The sequence below is a fragment of the Mandrillus leucophaeus genome, unplaced genomic scaffold (genome assembly GCF_000951045.1).
Source record: "Mandrillus leucophaeus isolate KB7577 unplaced genomic scaffold, Mleu.le_1.0 Scaffold131, whole genome shotgun sequence".
Taxonomy (NCBI): domain Eukaryota; kingdom Metazoa; phylum Chordata; class Mammalia; order Primates; family Cercopithecidae; genus Mandrillus; species Mandrillus leucophaeus.
The window spans coordinates 2,109,579-2,130,485 of NW_012101266.1; the positions used below are offsets into that span (position 1 = coordinate 2,109,579).

General features: G+C 43.2%; 1 protein-coding gene across 2 annotated transcripts in view; it reads right to left on the bottom strand.

The window, feature by feature from the left end:
• Positions 1 to 20,907, bottom strand: part of TNFAIP8 (tumor necrosis factor, alpha-induced protein 8) — a 131,564-nt gene that overhangs the window by 61,523 nt on the left and 49,134 nt on the right. Inside the window, exon 1 of one of the 2 annotated variants that reach the window (XM_011972849.1) lies at positions 2,369 to 3,009. The exons of the other annotated variant lie outside the window; for it this stretch is intronic. Coding sequence (XP_011828239.1) covers positions 2,369 to 2,381 — 13 coding nt within the window. The 5' untranslated portion in view covers positions 2,382 to 3,009. Of the gene's footprint in view, positions 1 to 2,368; positions 3,010 to 20,907 lie in introns of those variants that run through there. 2 annotated transcript variants of the gene reach the window in all.

The window sequence follows — 20,907 nt, forward strand, 5'->3', positions numbered from 1 at the left end:
CATTCACAATTGCAACCACAATTACCTGCCTCTACCCCCTCACCCGCTGCAACAACCCCTATTTCCCTCTTCAGCTTGAAAATACTTTTTTCTACTTAGCACTTGGTTCTCCACTTACTATATATTTTACTTATTTATTTTGTTGATGTTTATTGTCCCCACCTAGAATATCAGCTCTCCAAAAGCAGGGATTTCTATCTGCTTTGTTCACTGCCTTAGTTCCTGGAAGGTGCCTGGGACATAATTCAAGAAGTATTTGCTGAATAGATACGTCCATGGATGGCTAGAAGGGAGGGCAGAAGGATTACAGACCTTTATAGTGTCTTCACTCTGGGGTCTGTGGGCTGTGGTGCTTATGGTCAGAGGGCTCTCTCTGCCACTGGGATGGACTCTGTAACCACATGACAAAAACAAGCCGGCCCAGGTGAAACATAAAGGGCCCAGAGCCAGATGCGGTATGCTTTCACTCCACTGCAGAACCTCCCAAGCACCGCTTCCTGCTCGCTCCATGCCTTAAGCTGATGGACATGTACACCCAGCACTCTCAGCAGTCATACCCTGGACTCCAGACATTGTCTATGAGAAATTCCTTATATTAGCATTCAGCTCCACATTTCCAGAATCTAAATTAATGTCATCCGGGGAGAGCATAGTTACACCCACCTCCTCTCTCTCACTCTTCATTTAAAATCCCTAGGTAAAAGAGAAGTAAGTTTCCCTATTGCCAAAATATCACACTAGAGTTTATCCTGAAGTGGGAAAAGGTGGTGATGCTCCCACAGCCAATTCAGCCAGTTCCACTAGATGGCAACATGGTCAGGATGTGCTAATATCCAAGAGTGAAATTTACCAGGAACAGAATACACAAGCTCCTACGCGCCAATCTGCCACTACGGTTCTCAGCTCGGCATGCACAACCTTGCCTCCCCTTCACTTCTAGCCTGGCTATTTTCAACCACTAATTTACAGTTGGTTCTCAAATGGTTCATGCTTACCCTTGAATGCTTATGACTTAATCACTCCAGCCTTGGAAGCTTTATGTACACGTCTTTCTGCCAAAGTACACTACCTACCCTCCCTTTGGAACTCTACCCAAAACTCATTTCTTCCACAAAACCCTCCCAAGCAAAGCTGGCTCTGATCTCAACTGTATATATGCAATGACATACAGTCACAGACACATAACCATTTTTTTTTTTTTTTTTTGAGACGGAGTCTCACTCTGTCGCCAGGCTGGAGTGCAGTGGCACGATTCTCGGCTCACTGAAATCTCCGCCTCCTGGGTTCAAGCGATTCTCCTGCCTCAGACTCTCGAGTATACACACACACACACACACACACACACACACACAAACACACACAGACACACACACACACACGACAGGATTACATGCACAGCTCTAGGCATCTAGTAGACGAACGTACATTTACTATGAATGATATGCAGGTGACCACATTCTATACAAGAGAAGTCAGGACTCTATGAAATAATATTTATTGGCTGCCAAGGGTTCAATAATGGACCAAAAGACTAGATATACCAACACCCGCCTATGTCTTCCAAGTTCTAGTTTTTTCCTAGTATTAAATTTACGCTCCAAAAAATCTGTTGAGCAGACCAATTTTAAGTAAACCTAAGCAAATATTATACATCAACTTGAACAAAAGTGTATATATGCCAATATAACTTTAAGGGCTATTTAAAACACTCTATTCCAATCCTTGATAACTTTTTCAATTTACTTTAAAAATAAAATTAAGTCTACTTGTGAAACATTAAGTATGGCTAAAAACAAACCTAGGGTGTTATTTTAAAAGTACAAAATGCTTTATATGTAAGGTAAGTTTTTTGTTTTTTTTTTTTTTGGTTGTTAAGAGAAAATGGTAACAGCAATATTCAAACAATTATCCAATGAGATAATAGAAATAAACACCCTTGTGTTTACGGGTTGCCCCACGGTGTTACCACTGCTACCAGACCACTGGGAACCAGAGGTGTCCTACAGTTAATAAATGCATGGAAAATGTAAAAGAGAAACTCTGGGTGAAAAAGCCATCCAAACTTTTCAGAGTCCCATCTCTGAAACATTTCAAACCTTTATCTTTTACAAATGAAACTGCTACATGCAAACTTGAAATGCCATTTTTCCACCCACAGTACTCATACCTCCCTCAGCTTAACACTGGTTCCTCAAACCCAGAGCCACAGCAAAACAAAATAGTGATTTGTTGAACACAGTAGCTCTAAAGCCACGACCAAACATTATTTCCTTGAAGAAAGCAATACCATGTTAGTCATCTGAACATTTTATCAGATTTCAACAAAGACATCACATCTAAACATATTCTGAGGGCCGTTTTAACTCACCTAGTTTCAGCATTTTCTGCCCGTATACAATCAGAAGGACAACTTCACAGTATCTTGGTAGTCATACAGACTTGAGGAATGCACGCAACCACCCTGTTGACGTGTACACTACGGCACCTGCATCACCTTCGGGGAGACTCAGTCCTTCTCAAGAATAATTCAAAATAATATATACTATCCTTTTGAAAAATGTACCATAAGTTTACTACATAAACGCACAGAAGGCGCTGGTCAACAGTCACTTTGAGAGTTGTCTTGCTTGTTATTCTGGGAGCCAGGTTTCGTCACTTGTAGTGGAATGCACTATGTAGACTTTAATTGTGAGTCCAGAGAGATCTCCACATTCACAACAGGGATGGACTGGTTGCTGCCTGCACTTGCTCCCTGTAAACTACAACTACCTAGAAATGCAAGATTACCTGTGACAAGCAAACAGGAGTATATTCAAAATCAAGCAGAAACGGGAAGTCTAACGTTTCAACATGCTAGAAAAAAGAAACAGATACTTTGAAAAAAAAAAAAAAAAACTAAAAAAAACAGGGAGAGGCCCCATTCGCAGATGCCTGAAAAAAAGAAAATTAAAAAAACACCTCATTCCTACTTGTATAAACATGAACATCTATTAATAATACGTATTGCTCAGAGGTGTTTCTGTTCTCAGGAGAACTAGAGAACACAGTTTGGACAACGCTGCTACTTGAAATCATTAGTCTTTTGCTTTGGAAGAGTATATAAGGTTTTCATAATGAATGTAAGCATGAGTGTATCCAGGCATACACAATACACCCGTACACATACACATACACATACACACACACATACATGCATATACACAATCTAATAGTTTCTTTAGGAGCCTGTTTATTTACCTGGGCATTTAGCAGTCACTGCCACCCACAAATCTTTCCTTATCCACTCCCCCAAGTAAGATTCTGCCAGTTCTATGAGATCCACCTCAAGTGCACCACTTCTAAGAAGGCTTTTCCTGGGTGACCCCAATTAGGTATGTATGATCTCAACCTCTTCCTTTAGCCCCTACTGCACCTTGGTTGACCTTTCTTGGTAACACTTTTGGTATCTATCACAGCTGTCCTTATATTATCTTTGGTTGTTTATCTATCTTACTCTCTCTATATGGTAAGCTTCTTGATTTTATTTTTATACTCTGTAACAATAACACTCTGCCTTGAATGTACCAGGCACCTGGCAAAAAAAAGTGGAAGATAGACAAACTCTCCAAGGCCTGGTTCACAGTCTCTTTATGCCACTTTCTGGTTATGTAGATGTGCAAGTTATTTAACACCCCTGAGCAATCAATTTTGCACTTCTTAAGATGAGAATAACATCATCAAATTCACAGAATTGCTATTAAGATTTAAAGAGAACCACGTGAAGCAAATTAACATATTGCCTGATGCACATAGAGTTCTCAAGCAGTAATGAGCATTATTACTGACCTAAATTAAAATCAAATGCCCAATACTAATTTGGGAAGGAGGCCAAAAGAGATACCAAATCAACACCAGTTTACAAACATATCTCTACATTTCTTATTGTCTTTGGCCTACATTATCATGTGACTAACTCAGAGTGATATGACACTTATACCTTAGAAACCATATTTTTGTGTTCTTTTGGGTTATCTCCCCAAATTCTGACTGGTCTTTCATGCCATGTAAACTTCATCGGGGACTAAGGGTCAAAGAAGATGTCAAGCGAAAGCTCTTCCTGGAAGTGCAGGACTCTAAATCACAAGGACTTCCCAGGCTGTGACTCACTGGCAATTCCAAGGGTAAGTTACAAAGAGCAGAAATACTGCATCTAAACAGAGGAACAGGCCTCTCACATTTCCCTAAAATGTGACCTCAGTCGTGGCCGCATGGCTAGGTGGTCACCAGAAACCACTCTTTCCAGTTCTGCTGGGGGAGGATGGGGCAGTGCAGTGAGGCTGCAGGAAGAGAAGGCTGGAGGAAGAATCCTGCAGTCCTACGTGAAAACAACTGCCATCCTTACACATGCTGTAGGCCCAGTCGGGGAGGCACCAGCAAGGTGCCAACACGAGGTAAGGGCAGAGGAGGCTGCACATGGGAGCCTCATGTATCCAGTGGGCACCACTACACCCAGCAGGAAACTCCTGGTTTTGGAGAGAGCTCTCCAAAAACAGGAGAACAAAAAGCAGAGCATCTGCACAGGCATTTCCCTAAGACATCCTTTTCTCTCACTTGAGACTAGAGTGCCCAGGATGTCGCCCGATCTATTCAAAGTGTGCTGTTTAAACCAGTCCCAGCAGTTAGCATCCTGCTTATCCTACTATATTTGGGAAGAAAGAAGAGTCACAGACATAGGCTACAGAGCAGGGAGAGTCTCAAGTAAGTATTTGTGAAGCAGTCAAACCTTACAGAATAAAAAAAAAAAAGCTAATATCTCTTTGTAGATATGACTGCGCACAGCACTTCCATGCTTCCATAGGACTTGTGAATTAAGACACTCTAGGTAGGTTCAGGGATCAACATTGTGATGGTCGCCCAATGTGAATGCATCACCCATGCTTCAAAGCAAGGAGGAGAGAGCAGGCAGCCAGAACTTCCAGCCCTAGGAGCCCTGCCTGGTGGCCTAGTGGCTGAAGAATCTGTCCAGACCCAGCTTTGTGAAAGCAATTTGTGGTCAGGAATATAGGTGGCTCTTGGCCTCTTTCTTGGTGAGCACAGCTCTGCAGCAGAAGCACAGGGGTAATCTGTACCCCAACCCCTAACCCCCAGCCCCTGAGAGTGCAACTGGCACTGCCAGTTATGGAGGCACTCTGGAGTGTCACAATAACAGCAAATAAGCTGTCATTAGGGAAGTCTGCGGCCATCTTATCTGGTACTTCTCTATCTCTCTGCAAACACATGATGGCGGCCATGAGAAAATCAGATCCTTCTCTTCCGTGTGTGTGTGCTCCACATTATCTCAGCATCTCAGAGCAAGAGACTATCACTTACATCATTTCACTCTCCCCACACCCAGAGAAAGTGGGTGGCAATCCCAGTTTCCAAAGTGAGTGTCAGAGCAGAGAGGTTAAGCAGCATATTCAACAGGACCCTGCACAATAGGGCAGGGCTGAGAGGAGAGGCCATGAGGCCTAACCCCTACCCTCCCAGAACAATCTCTAGACACACATGCTCTCACTGGCCTAGTTTCATCCACTGCTTGTCACATACCCCAAGAAAAATGTTTCCTTTATAGCTACCCACATCCTTATCAGCAGCACATTCAACAAATCATCAAAACAGTGATGACATTTGTGTCTGCAAAAAAAAAAAGACACTTTCATTTGTTTATTTTATCTAATTCTACAGCTTCAGACAGAACTGGAAATGTCTACAAAACACCTTGGCCTTTATGCTTTGGCATTCCCAGGACATTCCCTAATCCCTAGTGCTTAATGCCATGGCTGCCAAGATTAATTTCATTTTCTTTCTGTTCAACCTTTCTCTCTTCCCATCAGTCCTCTCTGTACCCTCCTCCATATGCTGAATCCCACCCATGCTAACTCTTTCAATGGCCTCCCTAAACCATGGTGCTAATCAGAGCTTCCCCCTCCTCTATTTAACTTACTCTTCTTTCTCTCTCTCCTCTTCTTCAAAGAGGAAAGAGTCATTGGTGAAGCAGGGAGGAAGGCAGGCTGAGAAGGAATTATTCCAGGAGACTCGGTGACTGAGATAAACAATATGCTCAGAAGCATTTTCCAGATGTTCTAACAGAGACAGCGGATGGTCAGACTCACTTCTCACATAATGGAGGCCTTGCATGGCACAGGATTTCCCCAACCTTGTCTAGACATGGCCTTGCATGGTCCATGTCTAGACAAGGCTGGGGAAATCCTGCTGCTAAGCACCTGGAGATGTCCACAGTGTGCATGGTGCTCTCACTGTGGTCCACTCAGTCCTCGCCAAAACCCTGGGAGGTGGGCATCATTATCCTTGGATTACAGATGCGGAAACCCAGCTCCATAAAGTTAACGTATCTGTTCAGCAGAATGCTGGGATATAAGCCTATGTCTGCTGGCTTTTTTCTCTTCATATCATATCGCAAAAGCATCCATGATTCACCAGACAGAAAGCACAAATAGTAAACTGTATGGAAAACAGAAAGAACACGTTTCTATTTAATAGAAAGGCAAAAGACCTCCTGAGGCCAGGTACAGTGATGAGTTAAGCAGTGTGAACAGCTGCTGCTGAGGGCCAGCACTGGGGCAGAGACTGCTCAGGTCTGTCATCATCACAGCTGCCATTCAGGTTACCCACTCAAATGGGCTGCACAAAAGGTAAGTGTGGGAAGGTAGGCCTTTCTATCATGTAGTACTTGTTTCTATGTTTTAAGTATAAATTGTGTAAAAATGTTATTGTTAGAAGCAAAAAAAGAAGATTGTCCTCTAATTTCTCTTAGCATCAGATAACTTGGGTGTTGGTAAGACCGCCAATACCATCTAACCTCATTTCACAAGTGAGGAAAACAAGGCCATCCAAGGAGGCTGAAAGGCATGCCCAGAATCCCACCACTAGCCGTGAGCAGCACAGCTGCGGCACTCACTGGGTCCTAGGCCTGCAGAATGAGCATCTACGTCTCTCTTCCTATGATTCATGCTCAAGTCTCTCTTCACACTTGCACCACCAATGAAAACACTAAATCAGCATTTAGAAAGCAAAGAAACACTGAGTGCTGGCTGCAATAAACATGCTGGCACTTGAATGTGGTTTATTCTCTACTGAACTGAATATAAACAGAGTCCTGACATTTTATAGCATTCTTCCATCCCAAAACCTCATGTAAAACTGAACATGATCCCTAGTAATAAAATACTAAACTAATTAAACTCTCAATTTGCCAAGAAAAACTATCCAATTGTAAGGTAAATTTCTCTGTAAATTTCTAGAAATTCTGGTTAATAAGGCAACATATGATATTTCCCAAGTTAAATTTCTCATCCTCCCTCCATCACCAACCAGTTATTTTTTTCTCTCTGTTTTAACCTCTCTGGCTCCCTTCACAACCTTGTCACTCGGTCATCACTGATTCCTCCCTTGGTTTGGGTGGTCACTTACTCACCAAGTTCTGCTGGCTTCTCATCTGTGCCTCTCCCATTTTCACTTCCATTTGCATTCTGTTAAACCTCCTTTTGTTTTTAAGGTAGCAGAAGGTGGTTTCTTGAAAAGACAGCATTCCAGAGAATGCTAGCCAAGCACTTGTACTCTCCACTCCCTCTCTAGAGGACAGAGAGCTTTCTCATTACGTAGTTTTACCCATGTGGGTATTTTCAAACCACATTTTTGTTTTGAAAAATAAGTTTCAAAAACTTTTCCAGGCTGGACGCAGTGGCTCACGCCTATAATCCCAGCACTTTGGGAGGCCAAGTTGTCTCTTGGAAGCGAGGGCAAGGGTCGAGGGTCAAAATTGCAGTGGGTGGCAAAGATGAGAAAGAGCTTTTCCACTCTATATATTTTACATTCTGACTTTTGAACAAGGTAAGTATACTGTCGTTTTAGATTATATTTTAAAATGTTTAGAAACTGCTCAGGTTCTTCCCTGGAAGCTATTTCAAGTCCAGCTGGGTTGATCTTCCTTATGGTCTGTTTCTTCCCTGCAGGGAGACCTGTTCCCTTTCTTTTCTTTCATCTTACTTCACTTAGCCAGACATTAATATATCTTCTCACACTTTCAGAAGAAGTTTCTTTTCTTAAGCTCATGTATTATAATGTAACAGCTTACAGTTGGACATATCTGAGTTCAAGTTAATCTCTGCCACTTACTGTATGACCTTGAGATAGTAACTTAATTTCTCTGGGCCTCAGTCACTTCATTTGTAAAATGAGTATAATAATAACCTCCTTCCTAGGGTTGCTGTAAAGCTTAAGTAAGATAACACGGCTGGGCACGGTGGCTCACGTCTGTAATCCCAGCACTTTGGGAGGCTGAGGTAGGTGGATCACCTGAGGCAAGGAGTTCGAGACCAGCCTGGCCAGCATGGTGAAACCCCGTCTCTACTAAAAATACAAAAATTAGCCAGTTGTGGTAGTGGGCACCTGTGGTCCCAGCTACTTGGGAGGCTAAGGCGGGAGAATCGCTTGAGCCCGGGAGGCAGAGGTTGCAGTGAGCAGAGATCGTGCCACTGCACTCTAGCCTGGGCAACAGAGCGAGACTCTGCCCCAAAAAACAAACAAACAAAAACAAAACAAAAAACCTTTTTCAATTTAGACAGCAATCAGAATTATAATATGTCTTGAGTACTTTCCCTTTGATTTTTTTTCCCTAAGAAAAGCACACATCATTTTTGAATGTTTGTGGGGGAAATATGATGTGTCACGGAGTTCTGGGCCTCTTCCCATTTGTACCCTGAGCCCACATGTTCATGTACTCCACAGTAAACACCCATCCGCCCCCATCTGCCTCAGGCTAACAACATGAACAAATTTACTCAACGACAAGGCTGGCGGCAAATCATTCCCAATGGGGGCCTGGGAACAGACATTTCCAGGAAACATCTCGTCTCCTGGAAAGGAGTTGGAGCCTCATTTCCCCTTTCCACAAATGCAGTCCTCTTCTTACAGAGGAGGAAGAGGCCATGGGAGCCCGAGCCCCCATCCTGTGGTATATACTTCTGTCTCCTCTTTTCTATCTTCTTGTTACCCAAGCCCCTTCAGGACAAAGGAGGGCACATGGGCTGGTTTAATCTGGAAGAGGCTCACTAATTCAGTAAAGGGATGGGTCAAAACTAAATTCATAAGTGTTCTTACTTCCAAACAGCTCTTCTAGGGCTCCATGTCTCATCTTCCCATCAGTCATGCAAACTAAAACTCTCCGGTTCAGTGTCATCGTGGGTCCCACTCTCCTTCCTCACCTCCAAAACACTCCTCTGCCTTCTCCTCATCTCCAGCCCCATCACCCCAACTCCTTCAGGCTCATCCTCTGGCCTGAACTTCCTGTGCCTCTTACTTAGTTGTCCTCATGCTTCCCAAAGCACAGCCTGATCACCCTTAACATTGCCATGTGTACCTAGAATTAAGTTTAAAAAGCACTTCCATATCCTCACTCACCATGTCACCCTCTGATGAGGAACATGCAATGCTTCCCTGCTGCTCAGGGGTCCAAGTCCATGAGTCAACATAGGATTTAAAGCAATCCCCAGGCCTGCCCCCACCGTTTTGCCTCTGGGCCTCTGCTCACCCGCTTTCCTCAGCCCCTTGGATTCTTTCCATCATCACCAGCTGCAAAACACTGCCAGTCTCCCAAGGCTCAGCTCAGACGAAGCCTTTCATGACACTGTAGCCAGTCACTGGTTCCCACTTCTGCATCTCCATGATATTTGAACACTTACAGCATTTCCCACATTTTGCTCCAAGAGACAGCCATGTTTGGCTCCAAGAGGTAACCATCACTATACACACCTCATCAGCCCTACCCTATTACACCACACATTCCTAGACGACAGGGAGATGTCTTCATTCATTCAGCCTCAATGAATCCACCTGCATTTACCCAGTACCTACTGAATGGCAGGCACTGACTTAGATGCTGGGGACATGGGAAATGAAATATAAGGGGTTGCCTGTCTTACAAAACTGACATTCAGTGGGAAAAAGTGGCAGCAGACCAGTAAGCACATACATAAATAAAGGACAGATTATGAAAGGTGCTAGGGCAAAAATAAACAGGGGGTTCTGACGGAGACCACTCTAGCAGAAGTGGCATCGGAGGTATATGCTGAAAGCCACAGGAATAATGGTCTGGGCAGTAGAAAGAGCAAGTGCTACAGCCCAAGACAGGACAAGCCAGGCATGCTTCAGGGGAAGGAGGTTATAGGGCCTGGTGCGGCTACAGTGATGGAAGCAAGGGGAGGAAAGGTGCGGGAAGCAGCTGAGAGTTAGGCAAAGGCCAGAATATGTAGACCATACAAGACATGGTAAGGAGTTTACATTATATGGCGGGAATGTAAAACAGGACAAACGTCTGGAAGGCAAAGTGACAATAAAGATCAAAAACCTGAAAACTTCACAGGCCCTTTGAACCACTTACAGGAATATATCCCATGAAAGAGACAGAACTGTGGACAAGTGCAAGGAAGCTGCATGAGGTTATGATAATGACCCTGTATGAAAACTTTTAGAGCCTAAGTATCCACATGGGGACTGGGTAAGTAAATTATGGCACATCCATATAATTGCATGTAATGCAGTCTTTATTTTTTTATTTTTTATTTTTTAAGAGACAGCGTCTTGCTGTGTTGGCCAGGTTGGTCTTGAACCGTTGGCCTCAGGCAATCCTCCTGCTTCAGGCCCCCAAAGGGCTAGGGCTACAGGTGTGAGCCACTGTGCCTGGCCAGTAATGCAATCTTTAAAACTGATCTTGCAGAGTATTAATAACATGAGAACTCTTCACAAAGGCTACAAAATAATACATAAAAGCGAAGAAATTATATTAGACCATAAAACCATATATAATTGTTATTTTTATTTATTATTATTATTATTATTTTTTGAGACAGAGTCTCATTCTGTTGCCCAGGCTGGAGTGCAGTGGCACGATCTTGGCTCACTACAACCTCCGCCTCCCAGATTCACGAGATTCTCCTGCCTCAGCCTCCTGAGTAGCTGGGATTACAGGCACCCGCCACCACACTCAGCTAATTTTTTGTGTATTTTTAGTACAGACAGGGTTTCACTATGTTGGCCAGACTAGTCTCGAACTCCTGACCTTGTGATCTGCCTGCCTCGGCCTCCCAAAGTGCTGGGATTACAGGCGTGAGCCACCGCACCCAGCCAGCCATATGCAGTTTTTAAAGAGAAAACTATAAGCACACAGAAAAGAGACTGGAATGGCGATATTCACAATACATTTTTTTCTGGGTAGTGACAATAAAGAGTGCCTCTTTTTTTTTTTTTTTTTAAATTGGTCAAATTGTAGTTGATAAATACACTACACAAACATGTAATACTGCTGTGATAAGGGGAAAAGGTTTCAAAAACCCTGTGAGTTACAAGGTATAGCAGAGAGGATATCCTATGAAATCATATAAATAAATAGAGGCTGCCAATCAGGAGGCAGCTGGGGCAATCTTCTGTCTTTTCAGGGAATCTTCAAAGCGAAACAGAAAAACAAACCCTAAAAACTCCCTAGAACTTGGGGCAGGAAGTGTGTCATTCCCTTTCTGCTTATCCCTGTGACTCAGCAGTGACTCGGAGGCCCCTCTGATCTATGCAAGAAGAAATTAAAGATAGGAGTTCTGAGAGGATGGAGACTTAGAAACCTCACCCAGGAGCTCCCAGCCCCGAGGGGGAAGTTGGGAATATTGAACTTGGAACTTTTTTTTTTTTTTTTTTGAGATGGCGTCTTGCTCTATGGCTCAGACTGGAGTGCAGTGGCACGATCTTGGCTCTCTGCAGCCTCCACCTCCCAGGTTCAAGTGATTCTCCTGCCTCAGCCTCTCGAGTAGCTGGGATTACGGACGCCAGCCAACACACCTGGCTAATTTTTGTATTTTTGGGGTTTCGTCGTTGAACCTGGAACTTCTAAGGAAAAAAAACATTCTCTATTCTTTTTTAGATTCATTACAACAGCAACCAACAGTTTTACCTATATTGTTACAAAGTAAACATGATTAAGCTTTTGTTTATTTCCTTTAAATAAGATTTACTTCACAAGCCCAAACCTACTGTTGTTCCAAGCCTTCTTCCCAAACAGGTTTGAAAGTTTAATAAACAGTCTAGACAAGTCTCAACAAGTCTCAGGTATTTTGATCCTGGCTTACACAAGCTCAAGTTGAAGGAGTTTTACTGCAGAAGTCTATTCAGCCAATTTACGCCCCCGTTCCTCACTGGGAAGCAAAGGTGATTTGGTTCCTGTGTCCCCATCTGGTAGCCTCCTAAGCTCAGCACTCAACGGCCAAAGAGTACAGATTAAAACTGATTTGCTAACAGAAGCCCACATACTTCTTTTAGTTCCATTTTTAATAACCCTCTGGAAACTACAGAGTGGAGGGAAACATACACAGCACTATAAAACAAAACAGCAACTTTTGACTCTGGAAACCTTTACATTTTTAAGGTAAATTAAATTAAAATTTGAGGACACACAATTACAATCCAGGACCACTGCCTTCCTACATTTATGCAACAAATATTTATTAAGGCATTACTGTGCCCTATGTTAGACTCTAGGGTAAATGACTGACAAGTGGCCAGAAGAGTGATGTGTATGTATGCAGGGTGGGGTGGGGGTGTGCTTGAGGGAGGCAGATATTTCCGAGAAACTCCAAGAAAAGCAGTCAGTTTGGGAACACATTATTCAGGATATTATAAGCCCTGTTAAAAAGTTTAGATTTTATCAAAACTCTAATGAGGCATCTTTTTTGTTTGTTTTTGTTTGTTTTTTTTTTGAGACAGAGTCTCACACTGTTGCCCAGGATGGAGTACAGTGGCGCGATCTCGGCTCACCGCAAGCTCTGCCTCCCAGGTTCACGCCATTCTCCTGCCTCAACCTCCCGAGTAGCTAGGACTACAGGCACCCAACACCGCACCTGGCTAATTTTTTGTATTTTTTAGTAGAGACGGGGTTTCACCGTGTTAGCCAAGATGGTCTCGATCTCCTGACCTCGTGATCTGCCCACCTCAGCCTTCCAAAGTGCTGGGATTACAGGCATGAGCCACCGCACCTGGCCTAATGAGGCATCTTAAGCAAAGGATGATGCAATGAGATGGACATTTTATGAAAGCCAATAGCAGCACAGGACGTTAGACTAGGTGCAACTGCCCTTAAAGTAACCTAGGAAAGAGATGGCGGCAGTGGCTTGGTCTTAGTTAGTGGCAGTGCACAGTGACTGGCGGTATATAGAGTGTACAGCTATTCACCGGGAGAACTGACAATACTGGCAATTGATTGGGCATAGGGGTAAGGCCAGAAGAATAAGCCTTCCAGGTTTCGAGATAGTTACCTGGGTCATTGACTAAGGGGAAAAGTGAAAGAGAAGGCAAGTTCAGCTTTCTTCACATCAAATTTGAGTTGCCTGCGAGATACCAAAGAACATTTTCTAGCTAGACACCCAGGTCTAGAACTTAGACAAGAGCTTGGGCCTGGAATATAAGTTTGGGAGTCACCGGCATGTAGAGAATCTGAAACCCTAGGAAAGGGCAGGGTCACCAGGGAGAGAGTGGAATAAGAAGGGCAGAGAATCCAGGTAGAGACCAAGAAATATCAACATTTTGATATTGGACAAAGGGGAAGGAGCCTGCAAAGAAGATCAATGAGGGGCAAAGAGAAAAGGGGGAGGAAAATCAGGAAAGTGGATTATCGAGGACCAGTCTGTCTACAGAAAACGGGAGCAGTGTGGACTCGTTTGGAATGGTCAGGAAGAGAAGAGAAAGGTCCCCACCTAGCACTAAAATGCCAGAGGTTGCTCAACTTCTCCATGCCTGTGTATTTCTGGTAAACAGCACGGGGCCAAATGGGAGGCAGCAAGAAGAGGGTAGGTTCTGAGATAAACTTAGCAGGAGATCCTGGCCATAGCCAGCATGGTCTGCTCAGAGGCTGGAAAAGGGGTCAAGGGCCAGAGAAGTGATGAAACGCCTAGGTCCTGGGACTACTACTTAAGGAGTAGTACTTCATCATTCAGCCACAAGTATGTATACGTCATCTACTGCGTGTGAGCACTGCTGATGGTCCTGGGGATAGAGCAGTGACAAAAGTTCTAACAAAATAGCCAGAAAAACAGGATTTTTGAGTGAGATAAATGCTGTGGAGGGAAAAAATAAACCAGAGGCAGGGGCTACAGAGTGGGTGGGAGAGAGGAGCATTTTGGATGGGCTTTCTCCTGGGGTAATATCTGAGCAGAAACTGGAGAAAAATTAGGGTGAGAGCCAAGGAACAACCTATGGGGAAGAGGCTTCCAGGCAGAGGGAGGGGTGTGTGCAAAGGCTCTGAAGTAGGAGGAAGGAGCTTGGGAAGTTTGAGGAACAGCATGGTGGTTAGTGTGGCCTGACGGGCAGGGAAGGAGGGAGTGGGAGGAAACGAGTTCGCAGAATTGGACAGAGGCCACATGAAGGGGAACCTGTAGTTCCTGGTAAGGAGTGGGGAGTTTGTCCATTGGAATGGAAAGCCATGGCAGGGCAAGGGAATGACTGTCATCAGTGATAAGACCATTCTGACTGCATACGGACTGTGAGAGTGACAGTGCAAGAGGATGCAGGAGTTAGGAGGCTCCTGAGTATACCCAGAAGAGAAGTGGTGGTGGGAGAAGCAGTGAGATTTAGGATGTGCATATTTGCTAGGGCAAGTGGAAAGAGCTTGCTGCCTGGTGAGCTGTGTAATGAGGTAACAGAGGAATCAGGATGTCTCCTGGGCTTGTGGCCTGAGAGCTGTGTGCATGAAGGGCAAACCCAAGAAGGAGCCAGTGTGGGGGAAGGGGCACGCAATTAAGATGCCTATTTCTAGTGGAAATGTAAAACAGACAACAGAATTATCACGTCTGGAGTCTGGGAAAAATGTGTTAAATACATTAATTTGGAAGTTATTAGTATTTGGTATTTATCCCCCAGGACTAGAAATCATTGATATTCTCAATCCTGGCTGTACGCTGGTATGCCCAGTAACAAAAAAATGAACAAAAAAACCAATTCAAACTAAACCAAAACAAAAACTGATGCTCACAAGTCTTCCCCAAAGGTTCTGAATTAACTAGACTTGGATAAAGTCTAGTCTTTTTTAGTTTAGTTTTTTTTGTTGTTGTTGTTTGTTTGTTTTTAGCAGGTTAAGAACCCTAGAAACAGTGTAGTATGGAGAAGAAAGTCAATGACTGAGCCCTGGGGTAATTCCATCTGCAGAGGCCCTTGGAGAGAACAGTTATTGAGGTAGGAGAAAAAAAGGCGATATGATGCCCTGGAAGTCAAGTCAGGACAGTGCTTCAAGGGGCAGTGAGGGGGCGGGGTGGTTACAAGGGCATACTGCAAAAAGAAAAAGAAGGGGGCCAGGGTGGATGATGCCAACTACTACTGAGAGGCTGAAAAAGACGAGGACTACAATAGGCCATGGAATTTCTTACAATGGAGGCCTTTGGTGACCTTAATAGAAAGGGTTTTTGAGGCGTGGTGCAGTGGGGAGGGGTGGCAGGAAGGGGAGATTGCACACACTCCAGGAGACAAGTCTTCAAGAAGTTCTGCCAGAATGGGCAGGAGAGAAGTGCCATAGCGCTGGAAGGCTACATCGAACATAGAAATTTCTTTCATTTGGTTTTTAAGAAGGGTGATAAAAAGGCATGTTCTGATGGTAATAGGGATGTTTCCATACATGGAAAGAAACTGATGTACAAGAGAAAGAGTATAATTGCAGGAGGACTTGAAGAAGTCGGAGAGAAAAAGCCATTAGGGACCCTGAGCCAATGAACCTGAAATTCCTCTTCAAATGCCAGATTTATCTTCACTTTTCATTTTCCAGCGGATATAATGTGTCCTAAAAATCACAGAGTGGCTAGATTGAAATCAGCCTTAAAAATCATCTAGTCCAACGTCTATTCCCAGTCTACTACTTGAATGCCCTGTGTCCCCTCCCAGTAGTCATCATGACAACCTCCACTGAAAGACAATTTCTGCACTCCATCCACCCCACCACAAACCCATGGTTCGTGATCTCTTCGTACACTCCTTGAACTGAACAGAAATCTGTTTTCCCGTACTTCAATCCACTGGTTCTGGTGCTGTGCCTTCGGGATACACAGAATATGTCTAATCCCTCTTTCACATCTTTCAAACAATTGAAAACTAGTAACTCCTGTCCCACCTTGTTAATTATGTACTCCCTAAACCAAACCAGTTCTTTCCACATGCATAGACAAATAGATCCTATTCTAGAAAATATCTAGACAGGGGCTACAAATCCACCTCGGCATGCTTTAACATAAAGAACGTACTGTCAAGCACAATAGAATAAAAGGTACACCAATATACATAGAAATAACCCATACTAAGCCTGGTTACCAAGAAACCAGAGAAGTTCCAGGGTAGTTGGGCTTAATCCACTCAATCCTTAAGCACTCATTTAATTATGTTTCTCTCCATCTTGTTCCCCAATTCTAGCAGAGAACTCTCCCACAACATGTATGTACATACACACACACACCACACACTCAACATATGCACACTCACTCAGACTCTCAGATAGGAGAAAATTTGACCATCAACAGCTGCCTTGTTATTAAGCACACCTTGTAATGGTTCTCATTAAATCAAGTTTTTAGGAAAGGGTCTCTACAGCATTAACTGATTATTTTCTCAAAACCTCATGTTAGTCTACAAGCTCCAAAGCCAGAAGAAAAACCCAAATGTTTACACATCCAAAAGTATTATTTTATTTCATCTTATCTTATTTCAGAGACAGGATCTAACTTCATTGCCCAGGCTGAAGTGTAGTAGTGCCATCACAGCTCACTGCAGCCTTGAACTCTTGGGCTCAAGTGACTCTCCCACCTTCACCTCCCAAGGTGCTGGGATTATAGGTGTCAGCCACCACACCTGGCCAGGAATACTTTTAATGCAATTATAAATTAAGTTAAAAGCACAGCTACAAAAGCCAGGATTAGACTATAATTAAAGTATCCCTTGAATTATGTAGTCACTGCTAACATTCAATGAAGAAACAGGTATGTTGTTCCAAAACTGAAGGAATATTCAAGCCAAATATTATATGAGCTGTTATTCTTCTAGTCTTATTTTAAAACATTCCAACCACTGGAAGTCAAAGGGACCTGAACACGTAAGAGTATTGGCTTAGTGTCTCAAATAACCCTATAATAGGCTAAAACAATTTTTAAAACCAGTATAGTAATTAATGCAAAATGCACATGGTAGGTTCTGAAATGTTTACTGAATTAATAAACTGCATTACACTGGAGTCAAGGGTTCATGAGATGGTGAGGAGGAAGGGGAGGAGCAGGAAGAGGGACAGGAGAGGGGAGGGGGCAGGAGGATGGGGGGAAGAGGAAAAAAACTGAAAAACTGTAACAGGTATCACCCCAGATTCATATGTACATCAATTTAGTTGTAGGCTAGGCACAGTGGCTCATGTCTGTAATCTCGGCATTTTGGGAGGCCGAAGCACAAGGATCACTTGAGCCTAGGAGTTCAAGACCAGCCTGGGCAACATAGGGGGACCGCATCTCTACAAAAAAATAAAAATAAAAATAAATTAGCCAAGCATGATGGCACATGCATATAGTCCCAGCTACACAGGAAGCTGAGGTGGGAGGATTGCTGGAGCCTAGGAGGTCAAGGCTGCAGTGAGCTATGATCACATCACTGCACTCCAGACTCTAGCCTGGCTAACAGAGGGAGATCTATCTTAAAAAAAAAAAAAAAAAATCAGTTTTAGAACAAAATGTTGATACAGAGCATTAAAGGTATCACCTGAAATCCCCATTTAAAGGGATAAACTGAAAAAAAAAGGAAGTGTCAATCAATCATCTGCGAAAGATCAATGAATTCAGAGTATTTCGAGAGCTGTGACCATCTATTTTCATCAGTTTTTGGGAAGAAAACAGTTTGATTATAATTAATGTTTGACTATAATTTATATAATTAATCAAGGTGATAAATCAATTAAATTCACCACCTTGATTAAACACTAAATTTGACAACTGCATACAAGAAAAAAACACAACTTATTTATGACAAAGATCTTTTATGTGTCCCACACTCTGGAAAAGTGGATGTGTCCAGAGGACACAAAGATCGTGATATTAATTATATAAGGCAGGCTGGGTACCTTTAATGCCCTATATCAGCTTTCTGTTCTAGAACTAGGGCTGTAATCCCAGCACTTTGGGAGGCCAAGGCAGGCAGATTACTTGAGGTCAGGAGTTCAAGACCAGCCCAGCCAACATGGTGAAACCCCCGTCTCTACAAAAATACAAAAATTAGCCAGCATGGTGGCCTGTGCCTGTAATCCCAGCTACTTGGGAGGCTGAGGCAGGAGAATCATTTGAACTTGGGAGGCGGAGCCAAAATCACATCACTGCACTCCAGCCTGGGTGACAGAGCAAGACTCTATCTCAAATGATGATATTAATAATAATAATAATAATAATTATATAAGGTAAATATTTGATGATATAGGTCAATATAACCTGCTATGAAAGCATTCCTGAATATCTCAAAATGAAACAAAACTGATTTTGATACAATTAAAAAATGCCTTTCTTAGCCTCCTCTTATCTAATCAAAAGGAAGAAAGAAGAAAAAGAAGTCTCTACAGCACACAAAATCAGATTTCTTATATAAGTTCTTATATAATCACTTTCAAATGGTTAATTCTGTAATTTTAGAAAACTTTATATCAGGTCAAAACAATTTAAAAGCTTATTTAAAAATTATTTATCTTGGCTAATTTCTATGGGTTACATACAAAGTTAACATTCTTAACTTTGGTCTTCTTCCAAGCCATTCAAGTACAATAAACTTACGGAACTGCAAGAAGAAGTCCTACCCAAGAAATCGGAACCAGGAGGTGCACCGGCCACAAGGAAAGGCCTCCGTGATGGCAGATGCAGAAGAGACTCAAAGGGCAGAGACGAAACCACTTCCTTTTTATTATCTTGCCAGGTGGCTAAAAATGTAAACTTCTACATGCTATTATTTCCTTACAGCAGGCATATACATTGCTCTGGCATTTCTTTAGCCTGATTTTTCTAGAGCATTGTTTCTTAGCCTTGGTTCTACTGATATTTTGGCCCACATAATTGTTATGGGGAGCTGCTGGGTGCATTGTAGGATGCTTTGAAGCATCTCTGTCTTCTACCCATGAATAACCCCTCCCACTAAATTTAAATTAATAAAACCCCTCCCAGTTTGCTAAAATTGTCTTTGGATATTGCCAAATGTCTCCTGCGGGCAGGGCAAAACTGCCCCCAGCTGAGAGCCATGTTCTCGAGTACAGGTTCTTAAACTGGCTATATGTTGGAAGCATCTGAGGAGGTTTTAAAAATACTTATACCTGAGTCTCACCCTCAGAGATTTTGACTTAATTAGTCTGGAGTAGGCCTGGGGCACCTGAGGCACCTGGGTTTTTGAAAGAGATTCTCATGTGCAGCCAAGTGTAAGAATCTCTGCCCTAGAGTTTATCAATGACATCAAGTAAGTCATTTAATCAATTTAACCCAACTCAAAAATGCATTGTATCTCTCTAAACTAGGGTCTTCTTTATCTTGGTACCAGAATCAACATGATTAGAGGACACAGAAAGAAGTGGAAAAGGCCGGGGTGGTGGCTCACGCCTATAATCCCAGCACTTTGGGAGGTCGGGAGGCAAGGATCACTTGAACCCAGGGGTTCGGAAAAGAGCCTAGGCAACATGGCAAAACCATTTCTTAAGAAAAATACAAAACTTAGCTGGGTGTAGTGACACAATCCTGTGGTTCCAGCTACTTGGGAGACTGAGGTGGAAGGATCGCTTAAGCCTAGGAGTTAAAGGCTGCAGTGAACTATGATCTCACCACTGCACTTCAGCCTGGGTGACACAGGAAGATCCTGCCTTTAAAAAAAAAAAAAAAGTGGAAGAACTAGGAAAAGGTCAACTGTAGCTCTAATCTGCAAAGTTCTTTACCCTTTAAGGTGAACAGAAACTAGTGCATAAAGATTTATTTCAACTTTAACATTGCAACTAAAAACACTCCAGTTTGGGAGATTTAGAAAATAAGCCTCACAGGTAGGAAGACAGAATTACCTCCTCACATGGTGAAATGCCAGCTCTACAATGAAGAAACTCTGGAGCTGCCATCTTTTTAATGGGCACCATTAAATCAGCCTCAGAGAAATGCCAAGTTCATTAAAAATAATAAACAAATCTGTGAGTGTGAAGACACCCAGAGGACCCACACGGGAACTGCAATCAAGACTTCTCTGTGTGTGGGTGGTGGAGGTAGGGTTTATCTTCAGATAGATGACACTACCAGGAACCTGCCAGGAGCCGACAGAAAAGCTTGATTCCTCTAAAAAAGCTCCATAGTCATGAACAGCCCACATGCTTCCCTCCTGCCCATTACACCTTGGTGTCTTCTGCCAGCTTCCTCAGTGTGTTCAACAACACAAGGCCTGATTCCAGTTTTTGCAGACAGTGGCACAGCACTGCCCTTGAAGGCACTGTTCCCCTAAGAGCTAGTCTGTGGCTATAGTATTCTCATCAACTGTGTGCCAGCCTACTGGTTATGCCAACACACACTGTTGTTTTTCTGAGTAAGAAAAAAGTAAGGAGACACACACATGCGTACACACGTGATAAGGATTCTTCTCCCGTTTCAGGAACAAGAATTATCAGTAACTTATGGCCAGGCAAGATGGCTAATGCCTGTAATCCCAGCACTTTGGGAGGCCAAAGTGGGCAGATCACTTGAGGTCAGGAGTTCAAGACCAGCCTGGCCAACATGGTGAGACCCCATCTCTACTAAAAATACAAAAAATTAGCTGGCCGTGGTGGCGGGCGCCTGTAGTCCCAGCTACCCGGGAGGCTGAGGCAGGAGAATGGTG